Source organism: Podarcis melisellensis, assembly GCF_964234715.1.
Source record: "Podarcis melisellensis genome assembly, chromosome: 5".
In the NCBI taxonomy this organism is placed as follows: domain Eukaryota; kingdom Metazoa; phylum Chordata; class Lepidosauria; order Squamata; family Lacertidae; genus Podarcis; species Podarcis melisellensis.
Window position 1 is genome coordinate 68,563,132 of NC_138537.1, and position 20,931 is coordinate 68,584,062.

The 20,931-nt window shown below is 43.6% G+C and overlaps 1 protein-coding gene across 2 annotated transcripts; it reads right to left on the reverse strand.

The window, feature by feature from the left end:
- Positions 1–2,660: 2,660 nt before the first annotated feature.
- PPA1 (inorganic pyrophosphatase 1) lies at positions 2,661–20,117 on the reverse strand. 2 transcript variants are annotated; one of them, XM_081913201.1, is made up of 12 exons: positions 19,959–20,117; positions 16,173–16,237; positions 13,426–13,506; positions 11,842–11,895; positions 10,783–10,902; positions 9,057–9,143; positions 7,995–8,121; positions 6,706–6,833; positions 5,447–5,529; positions 5,139–5,208; positions 3,817–3,856; positions 2,661–3,029 (listed from the first exon to the last, which is right to left on the reverse strand). In XM_081913201.1, exons 1-12 carry the CDS (start codon positions 20,020–20,022, stop codon positions 3,001–3,003), a joined length of 948 nt encoding a protein of 315 aa, XP_081769327.1. In that variant the 5' UTR covers positions 20,023–20,117; the 3' UTR covers positions 2,661–3,000. The 2 variants fall into 2 exon arrangements, with proteins under 2 accessions (XP_081769327.1, XP_081769328.1); XM_081913202.1 differs by lacking the exon at positions 13,426–13,506 and having other exon boundaries at positions 19,959–20,116.
- Positions 20,118–20,931: the final 814 nt, after the last annotated feature.

Genomic DNA, 20,931 nt, shown 5'->3' on the forward strand with positions numbered 1-20,931 from the left:
TTTTGCAATGATCCTGCACTGTGTGTCTCAAGGCCTTGCCAGCCTTCACCTACACAGCAAATGCTGTTCTTTCACGTTCACTATCAAGTTCTACTCGAACCTGGATCTTTAACAGTACCAGGGCTTGACCACACTTTTGCTTGTCTGAAGCCTAGAAAGCATGAGTGCAAGCAGTTTTAAATCTGCTCTTTAGTACTAAATTGGGACAAACGGCAATCTGCAGAAACCCCAATTGCCATATGTTCTGATTCAGCACTAAACTAGGCTTTCAACCATGAGAAAAATGGTGGGACAAGATTTGGATGAGCTCTCTCAACATTTGCTTAGGCAGAGGGCCTTCTTGGTAGTGGTGCCCACCCTGTGGGAGGCCCTCCCATCATGTTAAGGAGATGAGTAATTATATAACATTTGGGAAGGCAGCCCAGCATAGGGAAGCTTTTGAAGGCTTTACTATGTTTTTATATATGCGGGAAGTCACCCAAAGTGGCTGGAGCAACCCAGTCAGATGGGTGGGGTATTTTGAACTGCATTTCCCAGTTTAATGCCCCTTCACCCACTTTTGAGAGATCCTTTGGAGTGCCTCACAACTCACCCCAACTCTAGGTCATTTATGAATTAGTGGAAAGTGAGAGCACCTTATAACAATCCTGGAGGGGTGTCAACTTTCTACATCCCTCTGTGGGAAGAAGTGCCCATTTATTCCTACTCTGTTCCCATTCCTCAACCAGTTACTGATCTGCAAGAAAACACGGCTGTGGTGTCTTTCTCTCCCATCTCCACTGAGCTTGCCCTACACCACTATTTACTTTTCTTCAGCCAGTTTAAGTCCTGCTTATGTACGTTGTGTGTGTCAGGGGTGGGGAGAGGGGTAAAACAGGTTACGCTACATAACAACTCCATTTCCCAGTCCTGCCCCCATTGCAACTTACACTACCAAAAATGCAGTTGTTAAATTCACTCGCAGGAGTTAATGGAAGGGCAAAATAGTAAGCCCAGGAACAGATGGTAGGAGCCAGGAGTTCCAGAACAAGGCATACTTTAAAAATTAGGGTAAGGAAAGTACTTGAAATGTACTTTATCGCTTGAATTCTTTTATGAGACTTCAAGGGCTTATTCTCTGTCAAGTGCTCAAAATGCTCCTTGCTAAGAGGACTGTCTGCTTTCCCACACAAGTATTCATAATGATCCAGTGAGAAAATCCATCATCTTCAAACCTCACCTCATTACTGAATTTTTCACCCAATCTCCAGTACAACAAAAGACATGTAGCATAATGCCATGGCCATTACAATGCTGCTGCCAGGAGGGAAGCTTTGTTATCTTATTCCGAACTACACAAACAGCATTTTATTTGGAACATAATAGTGTTCTGTCCAAATCAATGAAACAGATCTTTCAAAAACAGAAAGCACCTACGGCCTCAACATAAGTTTTTATGGAACAAAAGCCATGCTGCATTTTAACACCAAAACATGACCTCAAGGAAGTGCGTGGCAAATCCTTTTGAAGAATTTCAAGTTCTGTACAGAACAGTCAGTGCCATTGATGGACACACGTTTCCAGAAACTCATTCCTATCAGAAAGTAGCCTCAAGTTCTGCATGAGGGGCCCTAGGCCCAGTGCAGGCTAACTGGTACTTCTAGTATAAAATGCAAGGCTGACATGCCAAAGTAGTCAACACCAAGCAAATTACAGCTCCCACCATAGAGAAGCAGGGATGGGGGCAATTGCCTGTCTGTCATGGCCCTGCTGCTCAGACAGAGTGTTCACTCTCATTGCAAGACATTCAAAGCTGCGTATCATTTTAGTATTGATACTGACTCTGTAATTTTGCATTGAGCTTTCCAGATCATCCTTTTTACTACCAAGTAGAATATGCCAGTCTACTGCTGCCAACAAATGTAGCTTAGCTGGGGGCCTGTGTGGTACATGTAAACCTGCCAGCACTGCCATCCAAATTATGGCAGCCCCACTCCCACCCTGTGCATATTCAGTGTTAAGAGCATAGGTGCACAGGCCAGAAACTCCTCAGCATTAATGCTGCTAGGCTACCCACCCCCCAGTCGCCACAGGATCCAGGGGGGGGCGGGCGGCAGCCGGGCAGTGCTATGCAGAATTCCCGGCCTACATTTCTACTCTGTTTTTGCCAGTGCCACAACCTGAAAGATATGTTCCTGACATATCTGTATTTGTGTAGTATGGATGATGGGGGCAGTGAACAAAGGACAGGCAAGGAGGCATGCAGCATGCCCACCAACTAGGAAATGGCAAGTAGTGGGTGTCATTATCCCCCCTTCAACCTGTCAATGGCAGCTCTACCTACCAAGCACTGCAGTGAGGAAGTTGCGGCCATAATTTATTGTGAGATGGGAGGGTTAGACTACACTTAGTCATCAGAGCTACCAAACCAGCTATAGCTAACACAAGGATTGCTTGAAAAGTGTTGTACTTCCGCCTCATCTCAAGCTGGTAAGGTTAGTGACAGGGAGAGGCATCTCCGACTTCCACAATAATGTTGCTGTTTTTAAAACAGAAGGAGTGGGGGAGGGGTTTCAAAATCCAACACTTTTTACTTTTTCCTCCATCTTCCATTACACACGCTTCTCTCTTCACGATCACATGAGATTTCAAAAGAACATGAAGGAGACAAGACTTCAGAATGAGCTTCAGCAAAAATTCTTCATAAGCAACGAAAGCGGGTATCTACACACAACTGGGTTATGCAACAGTGATTTGCCATGATGTGCAAGTAGACTTTGAAGACTGTCAGGCTGGTGTTTTACACAAGAACTGCTCCGATGCTAGGATCTGGATATATTTTGAGCATATATTCCAAGCACACGTTACTGGTAGGTATGCAAAAATCTGTTACATCATCATAAACTATTTTACATGTTTCAAAACAGGACTGCTCTTGAAATTGAAGTTCCTGGTTCTCATCTAGTCGTGCACAAGTGTTTCCTGGTGTTGTGGTAGCAACTACGGCAGCATCTGCCTTGGTCACTTCTCATAGAAGTACCACCTGTCCACTGGGTTTTAAAGGCAAAGAAAGGGAGAAAGGAGACAAAAACTTTAGCATCATAAAGTAACTTGGCAAAAATTCTTTATAAGGCATTGCAAATCACCATTTCAAAATGTGAAGCAAACTTCGTACACACCGGTTATTCATTGCTAATTTCCATATAATTTATCCTGGCTTTTCTTCTTAAAACTTGATGTTTTAGAAGCAGCTGGAGAGCAGGCAAACAAATGCTTGTGTCTTTTGTACTGGCAAGTGGACAGGTACCAGGCATTTGGCTAGAAGGGCCACTGCAAACTTTGCACCTGGAACTATGTCTTGAGCTTACATTGGACCATTTGCATACTAGAAAGACAGCCCTTCAACATTTACTGGAAACTCAGAATGAAAAAGAGAAAAGTTGCACTAGATGTAATTCCTGAGAAACTGGGTCATAAAGTGATGGTTGTCAGATATTGATGTTAGACCTCCTGTAAGCATTAACAGATCATTCAGATGAGTGCAGTTTTACAGACACCTAAGGCACTGCATAATCACTTGTCAGAAGTGCTACACAAATGATAAAGAATGCAGGAGCTCTAATACTGAATTGTTGGCTTTCCCTGATCCAAGTCTTGCAAACAAGATATTTAGCTCTAATGGGGTAGTAGTTTAAATGTAAAGGTCAGTGCCATACAGGTGAGGATGCAGAATGAGAGCTCTTAACTGATGGTTCCCACTCTCCAAGTAAACACACACACACACACACACACACACACACACACACTCTTCTCAAATTCACTCTGAATCAAGGTTACCTTCTGGTGGTATTGGATCGGCAGGTCCGCAGGCAGGTGCCTAGGGGGAAAAAGAGGAGAGCATTAAACCCAGGATTCCTGTTAAATTTAAAAACTCAGTTTCTCTTTCACATCAGTACATAAGATTCTGCAAATAAATGCAATAATTGTAATAAATTAAATGCCATACAGTTATTGCCCCTTCTGGTACTAACTGGATGAAAAACAGTAACTCTTCTGATGCTCCCAGTAAAACTATATATCTGAGGAGCTGGAACTTGAGACTAAAAAGATGTGTCCTAGAACCAAGTGCTGGCATTCTGGTGTGGAGCTGGCATTCTGCAGTTGCTGCAGACCAACCTCAACCAGAATCAATGAGCTATTTTGCACTCACATTTAACCAAATTCATTAGAATATGCATTTTTTTGTTATTATACTAGGCAGCATCCTTGCATTTCACCAGATGATCAGCTAAAGAGCAGGGGGAGGCATCACGGTTCACAGTGACAGCTTTCTATTCCTTGCATGAGAGCAGAGAAGGAAGGGAGGAAGAGTAGAAAATGTAGGCCTATGGGGGGGGGGGGAGAAGAGGAGGGGGGTGGAAGTACAGTGTGCTCTCTTTGCACAGTAAAATAAAAAACAGAAGCTGATAGAGCCTGAACAGCCTTAGGACTAGTGAAGGAAGCCATGCCTCTCCTAGCACTTGCACGGACGTTCTTATGAGGGCTTCCCATCATTTACAAAACGTGGGTTTAGGAGGATATTTCTGCCCATGGTGTCTATGAAGCGGTATTACTGAAACATATGGGAGGGTGGGACCTGGAAATAGTATTAGCATTTTTTACAATTATCCAGGTAATCACTAACAGGCACAGGCTGCACTACTAATCAGATTAGACAGTCTCTTCTCTCAAAATGATGGCTGTGCAATAGGAGTCACCATCCCAGGAGCAGAAGATGCACAACATTCAGAACTGGGTGTAGGCTGTGCTTTACATAAACAAAATATACACAACACCCGAGTTCTGCACCATGTAGAAGGCATAAAGCAAGCCTGGTTAATGTGCATCCCTTGTTCACGAGGATATAGGTAAATGAACCATTTGGGACATGGAAGGAGCCACCTTCGGACCATGACAAATTTTGCCAGGTACTTTTTTGCCCACCCAGACAGCCATCTTCTTTTAAAGAAGTTGAATAGAAAGATTTCTAAGATGCTGAGTTCTACAGCCAATACCACACTTGGCAACTTTTCCACCTTTGCATGAAATGCACACAGCCATGCAAATTAGAAGAGTGTCCTTACATGTCCTGGGCATAGAAATTAAATAGATCTGCTTACCTCTCCCACAGTAGCCCCCGCAGATGTTTGATCACAATGGCAAGGGCTGTCTGGCAAAGTTGTATTTGTGCTAGAAGAGAAAGTTCAGTTATAGAAGTAGCCACATTTTCACTCCAAGCATATTTATTCAATATGAAAATACTGAAATACATTCTTAACCCTGACATATTTCAAAATGATGCCTGCGTTAGGAGTGCAAGTGCTAACAGCAACATTTTTAGGCGTCGTGTGAGCTGTATGATAGTCCCTCTCATTTAATTCCATCTCTTTAAAAGCCCAAGACTGGAAGGAGAAGAGCAACAACTTACCAGCAAATTTCTCCACCTGTTTTGTTATTTACTAGAGCCTTCCAGTAATCATGGGTGTCTCCGATAATCTTAATTGAAAAGTCCTACGAATCAGAGAACAGAACAAATTCAGTAACTCTTCTCAATATCTGAAATGCAACAATGCCTTGTGTTTAATGCAGCAAGTACTTCCCTAGTCAAGATAAAATCTAGGCAATAACTGCACAAACCTGCATTATGTCCCATCCTAGTTTGTCAATGGCATTCTAGTATTAATCTGTCCATTTCATTATGTGCTGCATTCTCAAGGAACATGGAAACAATGCATCTCCTTTTAAAAAATAATGTTGAAGTGGCAAATTTCTGGGTGGCAACTAGTTTTTAACAAGGGCTGTACTTTGAAATGGCATAGGATGGAGGGCCAGCCAAAGTTTTGCAACGGTAAGACACAGACAAAGGGCTCTTCCGACTTGGCATGAACAGCAGCAGAGGTTTTGACTGACTCCCTCAGCCAATCCACTGCTCACTACCGCTTATCAGTGTATTGATTTGAACATAGAAATGTTAAAAGAAGATAAATGCTGCAGCTTCACCTTTAACCAAGTGGCAGGACAGAGAAATATAAATAAATAAATGTGCTTGTTGAGCCACAACAGTCTTCAGTGAAAAGAGAAAAACAAGAAATGAACAGTCAAGGTTTATCAAGCAATAAATATACAGCCTAACAGATGAGAAAGGGAATTAAAAGCACTTTGCCTATGTCTCTCAATGAGACTGGCTGAGCTGTTACAAGTGTGTGTGTGTGTGTGTGTGTGTGTGTGTGTGTGTGTGAGAGAGAGAGAGAGAGAGAGAGAGAGAGAGAGAGAGAGAGAGAGAGAGAGAGAAACTGTTCTTAACCTGAAGCACCACTTTGCTAATGGGGCCTCTTGCTGCCGCTGCGCCACCAGAGCACGATTTCTGTTCTCATCCTGAAGCAAAGTTCTTAACCTGAAGCACTATTTCTAGTTTAGCGGAGTCTGTAACCTGAAGCATATGTAACCCGAGGTACCACTGTATGTACATTTGTCTGTTTAATAGGCTTTTAACTTCCAGCTAAAGGAAATGAAGCACTCATCAGGAGCTACTTTCCCCACAGAATGAAGCATGAAGAACTCTGGCTCCCCATGATATTGTCAATTACCGAAAAGGAGTTGGAGCTGACAGGGTACGTGATTTTACTGTGAAAGAGGCTAGGCATTCTTTTCAGACATTGACGGCTATCCATCAAGATGCAAACATACCTTGTCTTTAAATTCTCCATTGAATGCAAATTGGTTTTCCGGCTTCCCGTCAGGTACTTTGTATCTTCTAAACCAGTCCACCGTCGCTTCTAAATAGCCAGGCTTCAACGTCCTGACATCATTAATATCTTATAAATAAAAATAAGAACCATGCCTTCAGAACCCAGTTAGGTGTATTAGTTACAGGACACTAAAAGGACATGCCTTAGATTCAAGAACATGCTTTACCCCTCAACCCTGCCACCATATCCATTCTCCTGCCTAGTTGCAATTGTTCTAACGTGGATTAAAGGTTTGCCGAGAGCCTGCAAACAGATACAAGAACCTAGATAGATAGAACCTATCACTTTGCATGGGTACTTTTTCCCCCCTGAACCACAGCCAAGATCTACAACATGGCACAGCATTATTCTTATCTTTCTCAGTGGACTCTTGTTGCAAGGGCAAAGTTGGCAACCCCACTAGAAATCCACCCCTATACAGGGAAGAGGCGAATCTAAGAACTCCCACCAAACTAAAAAAAACACAACTCATTGCCTTAACTGGTGTGTAGAAAGTTGAGAGGAAATCACATGCAGTGAAGAATAATTCAAAGCTAGGCTGGTGTTTTAGAAAGGTACTATTTCTTGTGTAAACACTGAGACCTGGCAGTTTTCCTATCCATGACTCAAAATATGCCGACTTATGAAGTTCTGACCACACCTTAGGCTCCATCTAGGCACAGACTCCAACTACACCACGGGAGAAATCTTCCTGCTCTTTGTAACTGGGTCTCCAAGCTACAGATAAACTCCACATAGCAAAGTCTCAATACATTGCTTGCACTTCCTTCTGTAAACAAAGCAACTGTTGTTTCTGGCACTTAACACACTCATTACTATTACTAAATTTATTAGTCTTTTTTTTTGCCCCAGGAAACTCAAAGTAACTTAGAAAACAACAACGTTTGGTCCAAATATTTATTGCTCATGCCATTACCAGTAGTATAAGTTTCACCTCTTCTAAATGAAGTGGAACCTACAAAACTTTGATTTACTCAAGACCTCAGTCCCTTCAAGGCAAGAAGGATGACCATTATTACCATCCATCCATGAGATTTGTGCAGTAGTGATGTTAGCGTCCTGCTAAAGGTTTGTTAACAACCTGCTACATATTCCATGGATCTAGGAATACATTGTTCTCAAGACAAACAGCATCATATTACCTGTGCTCTACACAGACCTCACCTTTCCTTGCTGGGTATTTGAAGGGAGAGGAAGAAAAGTTCTGATCACTTCAGTGCTACTTACTGTTCAATTTAGCAGCATCAGGGTCTTCAGTGTTGATTGCAATGACCTTCCAGTCTGTTTCGGACTCATCAATCAATGCCAGAACACCCAGCACTTTCACTTTAATTATTTCTCCTCTGCTGCACACCTGATTGAGTAGATGTTCCTCATTAATAAGATGGAAAGATTGAACAAACAATTCAAATAAGCCGTAATCGTTAAGTACTTGTAGTATCTCTCACCGATTGCTCAGCAATAGGCCTGAACCACTTATTCTGCCTAAACCAGAGACAAACACTCACCAACCAAGGTATTTGTGAGTTGGTGTAAAGTTTTCCCAAAGAGCTCATCTTTATTTTTATTTTCAGATTAAAGGTATAACTACAGATGTTTGTAGAGAGACTGAGAATAAGGGAGATAAAAAAGTCTGATATTTCACATGTCATGATATTAATTATCATTGTATCAAACTTTTTCGAGGGCTAACTCAGGGGTAACGGTTTTAAGACAATACTATAGAATGAGTCTAACTTATCTTGGCATCTATTAAATAGTATTTAGAGTCCATTAAGAAATGTAAGCCTTGGCATTTATTTTAGCCTCACTCTTTACAAACTTTTCTCTGCATAGCAATGCAGGCATATGTTCCAGATGAGAAGAGCATTTCCTGCATCTGACTAAGTAAGTTGTAGTCCGTTTAAGCTGATGCCACAATAATTCTGTTTTATAGTACCATAGGACTCTGTTTCTGCTACCAAAACACATACATTCTAGAATCCATTATGAACGCTGTATTAAATCAGTTGAAGCAAACAGACCCACTTTAACAAGCCCTTAATACATTTCCAGTACGGTTGTATACGTAGAACAAGTTACCTACCACTGATTTAAACTCATTGCAACCTTACCATGCCATGATGCAAAATTATAATGCCCAAGTTTGCATAGGGCAACTAGCTGAAAAGTCCAGTTCAGCAAGACATACAGGTGTAAAGTTTCACCAAGGTGGACAAAAAGAGAGAGATTGAAACAACAGTTTATAGCTCTAAATGCAGACCACCACAACTTCAAAAAACACGTTACCTTGCTTCCAATTTCGCAAACGTCAATTGGATCATTATCTCCACAGCAGCCGGTATTTTCATCTTTATGCTCTGGGTCTTCCCATGTCTTTAAAAAGAAGAAGAGGCTATATGTAGCACACATACAGTTACTTTACTAATGGGCTGCTTCTACGGCATTTGGAGTTTTACGTCTTTTAAAAAGTATTTTCTCTTGAAATGCTCTTTAGGCAGCCAACTTTGTCCACTGACAGCCACAAGAGTATGGCTGGCGGTTGTGATATATTTTTTACAAGAAAATTCAGGAATCAGAGGAAGGAGTCTGCTTTTCCTAGCTGGATCTAGGCCATTTGTTTGACACTTAACCAAATCCACAAAGCACTGTATCTTCCTGCATATGAAAGGAGCAGGGAAATTTTTAGATCTAGTTACGAAACCTCAACTTGCTGTTAGATTTGTTGCATTAACCAGAACACGCTCGCATAAATTCAAGTCGAAGAGACTTCCACGTGCGTGCATTTAGCTACCTTACACAGAAATATGGATGTGTTGATAACACATGCCAGAGGGAAGTTGCCATTCAGACTGCTTTAATAGAAATTGACCTAACTTCCTTCCAGGTCAGAAGCTGAGTTATTAAAACCCCGGCAAGGGCAGGGCTCCGGAACAGTTTACATAATGATGCCATAGCATCCCTTATGCTGGCCATCTAAAGTTTAGCTGGAACAAATGCTGCCAATTTGGAAAGTAGGAGTTACCTCAATACATGTTTCATATTAAAAAATAAAAATCTTCGAAATTATTGAAGACAAGAATACATGATTGAGCAGAGGAAGTCTGAGTAGTTCTGTGGTCAGAGGGAACTCAGAGTAGGACAGGTCTGAAGTCTAATTCAGAAAAGGTGGTTAGAACCGTAACTACAATGCCAACTGGAGCGGGAGGAAGTGTCTGACAGTATGTCGTCGCCTCTGTACCACATGAAATAGAGGATTGATCAGTGAGGTACAACAAACTGACCAAAGGGAGGGACTGATGCCAGCTAGAAAACAAGTATTGGAATTGAATTAGCTGAAGTAGGGAAAAGAGAGTTAGTATTACAGAGATAAAACTATAACAGCACAGCTTCCATAGCAAGCTCTCACTTTCTTCTTCTTAAAAAGTCTGGTTAGTGCACTGGAATGCCATGTTTCTAAAGTCTTAGTCATATGCATTCATTATCCCCTGTGACTTGTGCTGGCTTTTCCAGGGTTTAATACAGGCAGCGACCGTTTCAGGTATGTCTGATATGTGCACGGTCACACATGCTCACATTGTGCCAAACCTGGAAGTGGCCCCAAAATGGGGTCTTTGCAAGCTTTTTTGATTGTGTTTCAAATACACACAATTTCATTTAAACGTGCGGTGTGCATTGGAATGCAACACCTACATAAATTGAGGGGTTGCTTGTGTACTTTTCAAGATGACCCTGATATGCGAATTGTGATCTGCAAAGCCAACTGATTCAGTTGCAGCACAATCAGCTTCCTTGTTTACAACATAGACTGTACTCTCACTTTTCTCCTGAGATTTTGCCATCCCGTTGTCCATGCAATAGTTACACGTTCCTCCTCATTAGTGTTTTGCTCTTGCTATAATGTTGCTTTGCTAAAATGTTTGCACGGAAACACAGCACTTCCAGGGGCAGCCTAATGAACATTTATGCTCAGCAATTAAAAGACCTATGTAAATAAAGAAAGCTAGACAAATACCTGTGGAATAGCACCGTAATTCCAGATGTATCCCTTGTGGGGAAAGACATTAGCGACATAACGTAGTTTTCCTTTCTTCACATCCTGCTTAATTGGGTTTAGGGGATCTTTGGTTGCAATCTGAAACAGAATTAGTTTAAGTTTAGTACTAACAGAAGAATGTGCAAGCAATCCAATTTTAGGACGGTATTTTCCCTAAAGGTGCTTCAATTCACATTTTCAAAGTACCGTATTTTTCGCTCCATAAGACGCACTTTTTTCCTCCTATAAAGTAAGGGGAAATGTGAGTGCGTCTTATGGAGTGAATGGCACCGCGCAGAGAGGTAAAGCTGTGCAGCACCCCTTCAGCAAAGTGGGAGGAGGAACGGAGCCCCTTCTGTTCCTCCTCCCACTACGCTGAAGGGGTGCTGCGCAGCTCTCCTTATCTGCGCAGCGTCCCTTCAGCGAGGCGCCTGTCCTGGAAGCCGGAAGGGACTTCTTTTGTTCCTTCTCCAGCTTCGCTTGAAGGGGCGCCTCCTTCGCAGGAGAGGTGCTGCACAGAGAGGGAGAACAGCGCAGCGCCCCTTCAGTGACGCGCCTGTCCTGGCTTCTGCCTTAGCCTCTTCCGGGCAGGGGGAGCCTTCATCCCGCTGCCCTGAAGAGGCTTGGCGCGTTATCCCAGAAGCCAGAACAGCCACACAGTATCCCAGAAGCCAGATCCCTCTTGCTGTTCTGGCTTCTGGGATCCAAAATCTTTTTTTCTTGTTTTCCTCCCCCCAAAACTAGGTGCGTCTTATCGTCTGGTGCGTCCTATAGAGCAAAAAATACGGTAAATTAAATATCCAAATTGACAGCAACCATGAAAACTCAGAAGTCCAATAGGGCTTGCTCACGAATTGTGTGCACAGTCCTGCAAATTTAGAATAGCTGCCCATTTCTTTACTACTAACTAATCAGGAAATTTCAAATTTCAGAGAGGCTGACGCAGAATGGCTTTATCTTTCATGGATAAGCTGATTTTAATGAAGAGGCAGCCACCAAGCCAGGAACTACAGCTTTCCAAATATAGAATGCCATTACCTCCATCTTAGCATTGGTCCATCGAGGTATTTCCACAACCATGTTGAACACATCCTGAAAAGAATAAGAAACCAGAGAGGTATATACCATATCCATGTAAATATAGAATTGAGCCTTTAATTTTGTTTATTAAAAATATAACTGTCTGGATTATTGATCTTAAGTAAAAATAGCAAAGCCATCGGGATTCAAGTAATCCCCCCCTCCCCAGGGCTGCAATAAAGGAATGGGGTGAAAACTATATAGCTTTCATGCGTTCATCAGTAGGGGAGACAATTTTGTCTTTTGACGCTTTCGATCCATAATGGAAGCAAAAAAGACCAACCACCTGGTATTTCGTTGCATAACTTGATATTTAATGGAGACCATTACGCAAGAGACTATTGCACAGATGCAAGAATACAATCAAAAGTTCAATGATTGAAGATCACTATCATGCTAATGCATTTTGCTTTCAACTGCAGGTTAAGATTTTACACGTCCAGATTTTCTTTTAATTTTTAAAAAATAAACTGCATTTACATAGCAGCCGCAGAAGAGCAAATTCCACACTGGCAGAAGAAAGTATAACATCATTTAGGATTATCCATTGAATACAGGAATGAGCAACCTGGCTGGCATGAAGTATCAGGGACACTTCTCGCAACAATTATTTCAAATGTGCCTTTTTTTAAAGCTAGAATTCCGACAGGCATTTTGATACCTGCAAAGGAACCTCGCACTGCAAATCCTATACAGGTCTACTCAGAAGCACAATGGGGGTTACTCTTAAGTATGTGGCATTCTGGACTAAAAGCCTTAATTAGGTAAACACATCACCCCCACAAATACCTAGCTCGTATCTCAGAAAATTATCTAATCAGACTTCAGTTTCCTAACACCGTTTGAAGAGTGAATTGGCTTCAATTTTATCAACAGCCTACTTTGAGAACGAGGTGGGAGGGGACATCCCTTCTTCCTTCAGAAGGAAAAATAGCTTCTTAAGAAAACAGAATTAAATGTGCTAAAAATTATGCAGGCATGAGTCAAGTGGATTGGAACCACCCTGGAGCCTTGAGGCAGTATCCAAGGCTCCTGTTCCCCTAACACAAGAGATTTGTACTAGCGTAATACAACTTTCCCCTTCTGTCCCCTGCAGCTCTCAAAATCAGCTCCAGAGGCTTGAAGGACTCTTTGGGGAATGTTTTGTGGAGTGCGCGGGAGGGAGGAAAGGAAACAGAAGCACAACCGCATCAGCAAAACGCCACTGGTACTGCTCTGGATGCAGCTCATATAAGTTACAAACCAGCCTGCAAGTATATTAAAATAATAATGGAAATATTTATGACAGAAGCCCAGACAGTTCTGTAGTTATTTCCTGAGGCAAAGAGAGCCCCTCACCCTTTTCATACATAAACATAAGCAGCATTCCAGTTTCCCTTGCCCTGGCAAGCACGGAAAGGTACAACGAGGCCATATACATTTAAAATACGACGAGGGCAGCAGCCCAGGTGCTGATAAATTTAGAACCTATCCAATCCTCTCAAGATCTTAAGAATACGAGGATTAGGAGCAAGAGCTGTAGACAAGACTGGATAATGTAACCTTTTGCCCTAAACTGGACTCCCTATCTGGGCTGCTACTGAAGCTGTGGAGAACCCAGGAGAATAACGAGGAGAGCCATCCCTGCAATAAAAACAAAGAGAAGCGAAGTCTGAGAATCAGTACTGCATTGTATTGTTTAGCTTCTGGGACAATAAAATGTCCGCCTGTTCTTATTAACTTTTATACCTGTGTCTCGAACAGATAAGCAAGGGACATGGCACCTTCAAATAGGCAGGGTCTCATTGCGCACAAAGTCCGTTCTGCTGCCACAGGTGGATTCTTAAAAAACAACCACATGAAGCCGCTGCCTCTACTCCTTGCTCCACTGATGGCGGTGGCTGAATTTGCAGGGTTGTTTTCAGCTGTATTTGAGCACTTTATAACTGAAGATGGAATATAGTGAACAAGGGATACCATGCATCAAGTGACAGCCAAATCCCATTCCTTCTGTTGCAAGAGTTATTGCTTGCCACACGAGGTAAATTGTGCCCAAGTGCACCATTCACAGTGGCCATTAGTTATCCGATTTGTACATGCCTAAAATTAGCCAAGATTCTGCTTAAATGTAAGTTCTCCTTTCAGTTCTAGTTTTCAACCTTGCTATTCCTTTTGCCCCCTCAGACCTTGGCTTTTACTCTAAGGCACTGTCAACGAGATTAGATTTCCATTCTACTGTTTTATAAACTAAGTTGGTCGCGCGCACACAGAGAGAAAAACCACAGGGTCATTCATGCAAAATAGTTTACAGTGTTTTTCTTGTTAATGCTGCTCTGATTGCTGCTAACGAATTTGGGTTTCTTTAATAGTGAACTTTAAAATTTTGGTACAATTATATACAGTTCTTGTTTTGTTAGCCAACCTGGAGTTTTGATATTTATAGCCCAAAATCTGAATAGCAATGATTTTTTAAAAATATGTCATGACCTGGCAGTTTGGGCTGCTCAAATAAGACAACACTATTTAACTTTACAGTATTTCCAGAAGCCAACGTGAAGATTTCACTGCATCAAGTTATGCCTCTAGGCCTACTTGGAACCAAAAAAGTGCTGGAACAACAAAAGCTATAGAAAATGTGAAACAAACATTGTTCCATTTCAGACTTAATGCTCTTGATCCAAAAAACTATAGTTAAGACTTGATTCAATCCTGATCTGCTTTAATGCCCATAATATATGTTGTGGTGCATTACATTTATAGAGCATGATCTTTTTGTCTTTGTCCACTGTTGCAATATTATTCTGTCTGGTTTTCCCCCTCGTATCAGCAATACAAAAATTTATAAAAAACACTTGATGCAATAAATGGTTTATTGGGTTGATAAAACTCCTTGTGCCTGAAGTGCTCAGCCCTACTTTGATGTGCTTGTTCAATCCCTGCTTGCAAACCATTGTTTCCTAATTCAGATACTACAGAAAACTGTGGCAAAACTAAATCATGATATAACTGCCAAAGCAGAAGGTGTGAGGAGAGAAGGAATAGGGATGTGGTGAGTAGGCAAAAAGTACATTTTCAGGCCCCAAAAACTTGATTTATCAGATTGAGATTGTTACGTTTTGAAGCTGGCCATCGTGTACAAATATGAGCTTAAGATAGGTTGCTAAGAATAATAACAACCCTTCAATACCAAACAAGTTATAGGGGAAGAGTACTATCATGGATATAAAAAAACCATGAATTTCTAAAATCTGGAAAGAAGGATGAGAAAGAAAACTACCGGGGGAACCTAACATAGCTAAGAAGTCAGTGCCATGGGTTTTTCATTTTGGCAACATCACACTGTATAAGTTGGACACAAAATGCAATGAACCAGCTTCACCAGCTTTAAGAACATGAAAATGCCAATAATACGAGACAGTTATGTATTTCCTCCTGCTGGAAGAGTCAGCCAGTTGGAAGCTTTTTTGGAGTGGCTTTTACCACTTGAAAACTTTGAGGATTTTTAACAGACCACTTCACGATTTGTCTGCCTGTTGTACCAATTGTAAGGCACTGTGCTGTTTTAAATTGCGCTTTCACAGACACACCATACAGCACCTAAATGAAGCATGTGGACCACTGGGGAAAAAGAAGAAGAAGAAGAAGAAGAAGAATAGTAGTAGTAGTAGTAGTAGTTTGGATTTGATATCCCGCTTTATCACTACCCAAATGAGTCTCAAAGCGGCTAACATTCTCCTTTCCCTTCCCCCCCCACAACAAACACTCTGTAAGGTGAGTGGGGCTGAGAGGCTTCAAAGAAGTGTGACTGGCCCAAGGTCACCCAGCAGCTGCATGTGGAGGAGCGGAGATGCGAACCCAGTTCCCCAGATTACGAGACTACCGCTCTTAACCACTACACCACACTGGTGGTCTGTGGACCAGTTTGGGAACCTCTGTTCTACAGCTGAAAAGAGAAAAGTGAGCGTTGGGCTGAAACAGGCACTAATGACTAGTGAACAATGGTAGTAAAGGGAAAGTTGCACCCCTCCATCCCAACTTAAGAACAAAAATTAATTTGCATGCACATGCTATGTTAAGATTATTCCTCCCTTCGTGTCAAGTTTTACTTAAGTAACACTGGTTAATAAAGCCAAGGCAGTTACCTTAAGTTGTCAAGAATAGATCAGAAATTAGGCTGAAGTTGCTTTGAACACACACAGCTTGTCCCCTGTTAAGAGTAAGCAACTCTACATCTAGTGACTGGGTCACCTTTATACAGTCTGCAGGGTGAATCCCCACAAAGTTCTGCTCAGTATGACCGCGAGCCTTACCTTGCGAGCATCTGGATGTATCGGAATGTCATGGAACGGAGAAATGTACTGTCCCTTATCGTTTTCTGAAAAACAAAGGAAAAAAGGAAATGTCCAAGTTTTTGATTATCTTTAATGCATGCAGTAGTAAAATAAAGCTGACAAAGTACCAGGGATAGATAGTTTAAAGAATGTGAATGTCTATAAACAAAGACAAGTTGGCACAGTCCTATCAATTGGGTTTTGTTCCAATGAAATCACTGCAACAGCAAGTGTGCTGCCTAGTTCCTACCCGCCCTAGTTTCTCAGAAGACAGCACTAAATGTGATAGCGGTTCGTCACAGCTTAAAGCTCCCATCGCTAACGGCAGTGCTTCAGATAGCCTATGCAATCTCCAAGGCACACTTCCACAGCAGTCAGACACACCTGTAGACTGTGACCTGCAACAGCCAGGTAGCCAAGCCCAGGGCTTGGGCTAGCCCTTTTTGCTGCTGCTTCTGTGCTCCAGCATAGTGCGTTCAGTTTTACGAGGTATCTCAGAAGGCGTTCTCCCTGAAGTGCAAACTACGGGAGCCTCTGAAAACAGCAAAACCTGTACAAGCAAGCGGACTCCAGCCTTATCAAATGACAACTGAAGCTGATATGAAGTTGCCCTGAAATGGTTTAGCTTTTATCTCCAAAGATGAACAAAATGATTTCCTACACATATTGCACAATGATAAGGGTACTTGGATAGATGTCAGTAGACGTCACAATCCCATTACTTTTAGAACCCCTACACACCTACATGGCATTTCTCCAAGGAAATTATCACACACAGCAACACAGTGCATGTGTGTGTGTATGTATGTGTTATGGACTGAGTAGGGGAGAGAGAACTGCAGCCATGTGTGCTGCACCCTTTTCCTGCACCTTTCCACCAAAGCAGAATCTTTCCCTCTCATTGGGGGAGCTGGCGGGGGTGGGAAAGACCCAAATAATTGCCCCCATGCACACGTTTGCTATATTTACCCACACACAAGTATTGCCATGGAAAATTTGCTCCCTTATGGCATTGCACACTCCTGAAAAGAGGACCTAGTAAGTTGCATGTGGGTTTAGGGTCACAGCTCAGCAGCAGAGAACATGTTGTGCAAGAAGACCTCTAGTTCAAATGGCACTGGGCAACAGGACTTTAAAAAAAACAACAAAACTCTGACTAAGTCACTGGAGTCTCCTTTGCTAAGACTCGAAGGTGGTCAGTTCCCTGGTAGCCTGTGATGAGAAAAATCACCACTACCTGGACCTATCCATTTGTCCAAACTTATTAGCTGAGGTATGTCTGGACTCAGAGGCTCATTTAATTTTGGACTCATGGCTTTCCTGGATTAACAGGCAAGGTTAACTGTCAGCAAGTCAAGCCGGGCTTCCACTAGAGTGGATGACAGCAGGGTAGATACCTTCATGTATTTAAGTCACTTTAGGAAAAAGTTTTTCCCAGCTGTCGCCAGAAACAAACTGCAAGTTGCATTTCTCAATCTAGAAGAGTATGCATCTTGGAGCATTACCTTAAAAAGGAATCTCCAGTCAAGGCATGGGATCTAGCACACCTTGTCTCAGTGTCTGCACAAATTGCTCCCATCAATGCCTCTTTTTAAATGGCTGGTGCCCTGCTTTGATATTTTAATTAGTCCTAATAAAGATATTGCCTGGGTGTGGATTTAGGAGCCTCTAGTAAAAAGCATGGCAGTCTCTCACTCCAGTGGACCTGTTTTATGATTCAGCTTTTTCAGCTTACCAGGAACATCAATTAAGAAAACTTTGGATAATCGTCATTTCTTTGTGCAGCAAAAACTGAAGCTGTTTTGAGGTGGAGCACTACCAGGAAGAAATGAAAATCGCCTTAAAGGATTATACTGCGGGAGGATTTTCATTTTACAGCCACCTTCACTGCCCATATCTGACAGTCTGGTTCAGACTTTAAACCCAACAGCTGTTTGCTCAATGGGGGAGGGTTAGAGGAGAACAACACACCAGGAGCTCACCTGCCACTTATTGGGGCACCAAGGAAGGCAAGAAATTTCAAAACAGCCAGTGGAAAGCCAGCAAGCAACTCTGAGCATATACAAAGAGTACTTAAGTACACTTAACTATTCTGAAAGGTATCTGAAGAAGTGTGCATGCACACGAAAGCTCATACCAAGAACTAACTTAGTTGGTCTTTAAGGTGCTACTGGAAGGAATTTTTTTTGTTTTGACTATGGCAGACCAACACGGCTACCTATCTGTAACTATTCTGAAAGGTGAGGGTAGATGGAGCCAGGTGAGCTACCTTTGTAATCTCCAAACCACCTGGGTCAGATGACATAGCAAGTCAGACTCCGGCTTGTTTCATTTGTGGCACAGCAGCAAGAAAGGACTGCCTTAGGAATGTCTAAGTCGCATGCTGCTCAGTTAACATTACACCATGGTTTAAAAACAAACTATGGTTAATGTGACATGCAAACTAGGCCATAGCCACTTAATAGGGCATTACATGGACAGTTAACACCATGACCAGTCATCCTAAACCTCACCACACACACAACTTTTATGACAGCATCAGTCCCATTCTAGTACCTTGGGCAAGGACTTTCTCTTTCTCTATATATCAAGTTCTCTGTCACAGCGTCCAAGGGCAGCTGTATCTCGCACTTTCATTTCCTTCCAATTGCTTCCCTTCCCCCATCTTCTCTCCTCCTTCAGAATAGCTAAATGCTTTCAAAAGTACTCTTCTCACACAGCTAAATGTATTGTATGCTACGTTCCATGTATTTGTTGTTCTATTTTCTGTACCGCATCCTTCTGGAGTCAAAAGTGAGGGTTGGTAACTGGGGCTTAGCAAAGAATCACAGAAGTGGGGAAATCTCCATTGCCATTCTATAATAATAGCATTACAGGTTGTGATTTCATGGCTGGAGCAGCCATCCCTGAATCTTCACATAGGAAGACAGGTGTGTTTGTATACAAGAGTTTGGAGGGGCACTGGATTCAGGTGATGCACCCAATTCCCTGGCCCAGCCCTAGATTTAAGGGTGACTGGGATTGCAGGAACACACACTCATGCGCCAAGCCTAATCCACCACCCCACCCCAAATATTAGGCCTTGGAGAAGCAGGGAAACTCCCATGGCAGCATGACGGCAGTGCTGGTGCATTTGGGATGCCTTCCCCTTCTCTCTTGTGAAAAATCCCTGCAGAGCTATATAAAAGCTCTCTGGACAGGCCCGTTTCAGGCTGACACAGCGGGCTGGCACCAGGCTACCCACGAGGGGAAACTGCAGCAGCGTCCGCAAACCCCTTGGCGCACGCTCCGGCGCTGCACGAGCCTCACAACCCTGCGAGGGAGGGCCCCGCGTTAGCGCCTCTGTCCCAGATAACCAGCCGCTTGCAGGGGCGCAAAACGCAAACTCGCCCCAGGGGGCTGCCGAGAAGCCCTTTCCCTGACTGCGCCGCCAAGTTGGACATTGCAATGGCAAACTTTTTCAAAAAGCAGAGCGCCATGGAAAGGATTCAGGATCGAGCCTCGCCGTCTATCAAAGCAATTACACGAGACGATTCCAGAAGCGGAGGAGAAGGCGTCGAGGAGCAAACGGAGCCCGGCTGTGGCTTTTTCCTAGGCTGCCTGTCTGCCCCACAAATGCCCTCCGAGGGACACGCACGCACGCGCGCGCTCGCCTCCCTCTTTCATTCATCTCCCGCCCTGCGCGCTCGCGGGCGCCCCGCGCACCGGGCTTCTCCCGCAGCCCTCCCGGCTAAGCCCTCCCGGCTCCCCTGGGGGAGAACTCACTGAAGAACAGTCTGTAGCCGAGGCTGTTGGGGCAGCCGCGCTCCTCCACGCTGTAGCTGGCCATGCTGCTCCCCACCGGCTCGCTCGCCCGACAGACAGCAAAAGGAGAGCTGCTCGCTGCTCCTCCTCCCTCGAGGCGGCCTCTTATTAGCCGACGGCCCGCCCTCCCAGCCGCTTCCCCCGCACTGCGCAGGCGCGCGGCCTCTCCCCTCCCTGCGCTCCTCCGAGTTTCATCATCCTCCCCACGCCGCGCCGGGCTCGGCCCCGCACTGCGCATGCCCCGTAGTGAAGAAACAACGTCCCGCCCCCTCGCAGTTCTCCCCGCCCCTTCGCTTTTTCTTCAGCAAATTTGATTTGGGGCACCTTTGACACCTTAAACGCTGCTTCACTGGGAGTAATCCCGTTGAGTTGCCTCTGGGTAGGCAAAGCCTTAGGTGCCTCCAAACACTTTGCTGAGCTGGTTTGTTGTTGTTGCTGCTGCAGGGGAATTAACAGCACTAGTTCTGTGAAAATAATAATTAATAATAATCACCGAGATTGGAGAAAGTCTAAAGGTTTCCCCAAACTTGGGTCTCCATCTGTTTTTGGACTACAACTCCCATCGTCCCGAGGGTTGATGGGAACTGTAGCCCCAAAACGGAGAGTTTGGGAAACACTGGTCTAGTCTCCCAATTGTATAAAGGTAAAGGTACCCCTGCCCGTACGAGCCAGTCGTGTCCGACTCTGGGGTTGTGTGCCCATCTCACTCTATAGGCCGGGAGCCAGCGCTGTCCGGAGACACTTCCGGATCACGTGGCCAGCGTGACAAGCTGCATCTGGTGAGCCAGCGCAGCACACGGAAACGCTGTTTACCTTCCCGCTAGTTAGTGGTCCCTATTTATCTACTTGCACCCGGGGGTGCTTTCGAACTGCTAGGTTGGCAGGCACTGGGACCAAACGACGGGAGCGCACCCCGCCGCGGGGATTCGAACCA

Excerpts from the sequence above, each read along its gene's own strand:
- PPA1 (XM_081913201.1), bottom strand. The coding sequence starts at position 20,022 with ATGGCCAGCTACAGCGTGGAGGAGCGCGGCTGCCCCAACAGCCTCGGC. Across the intron at positions 11,896-13,425 it reads AGTCCAGTTTAGGGCAAAAG|GATGTGTTCAACATGGTTGT; the intron begins GTTACATTATCC and ends TATTCTTTTCAG. Across the intron at positions 6,834-7,994 it reads TGATGCTGCTAAATTGAACA|ATATTAATGATGTCAGGACG; the intron begins GTAAGTAGCACT and ends TTTATTTATAAG.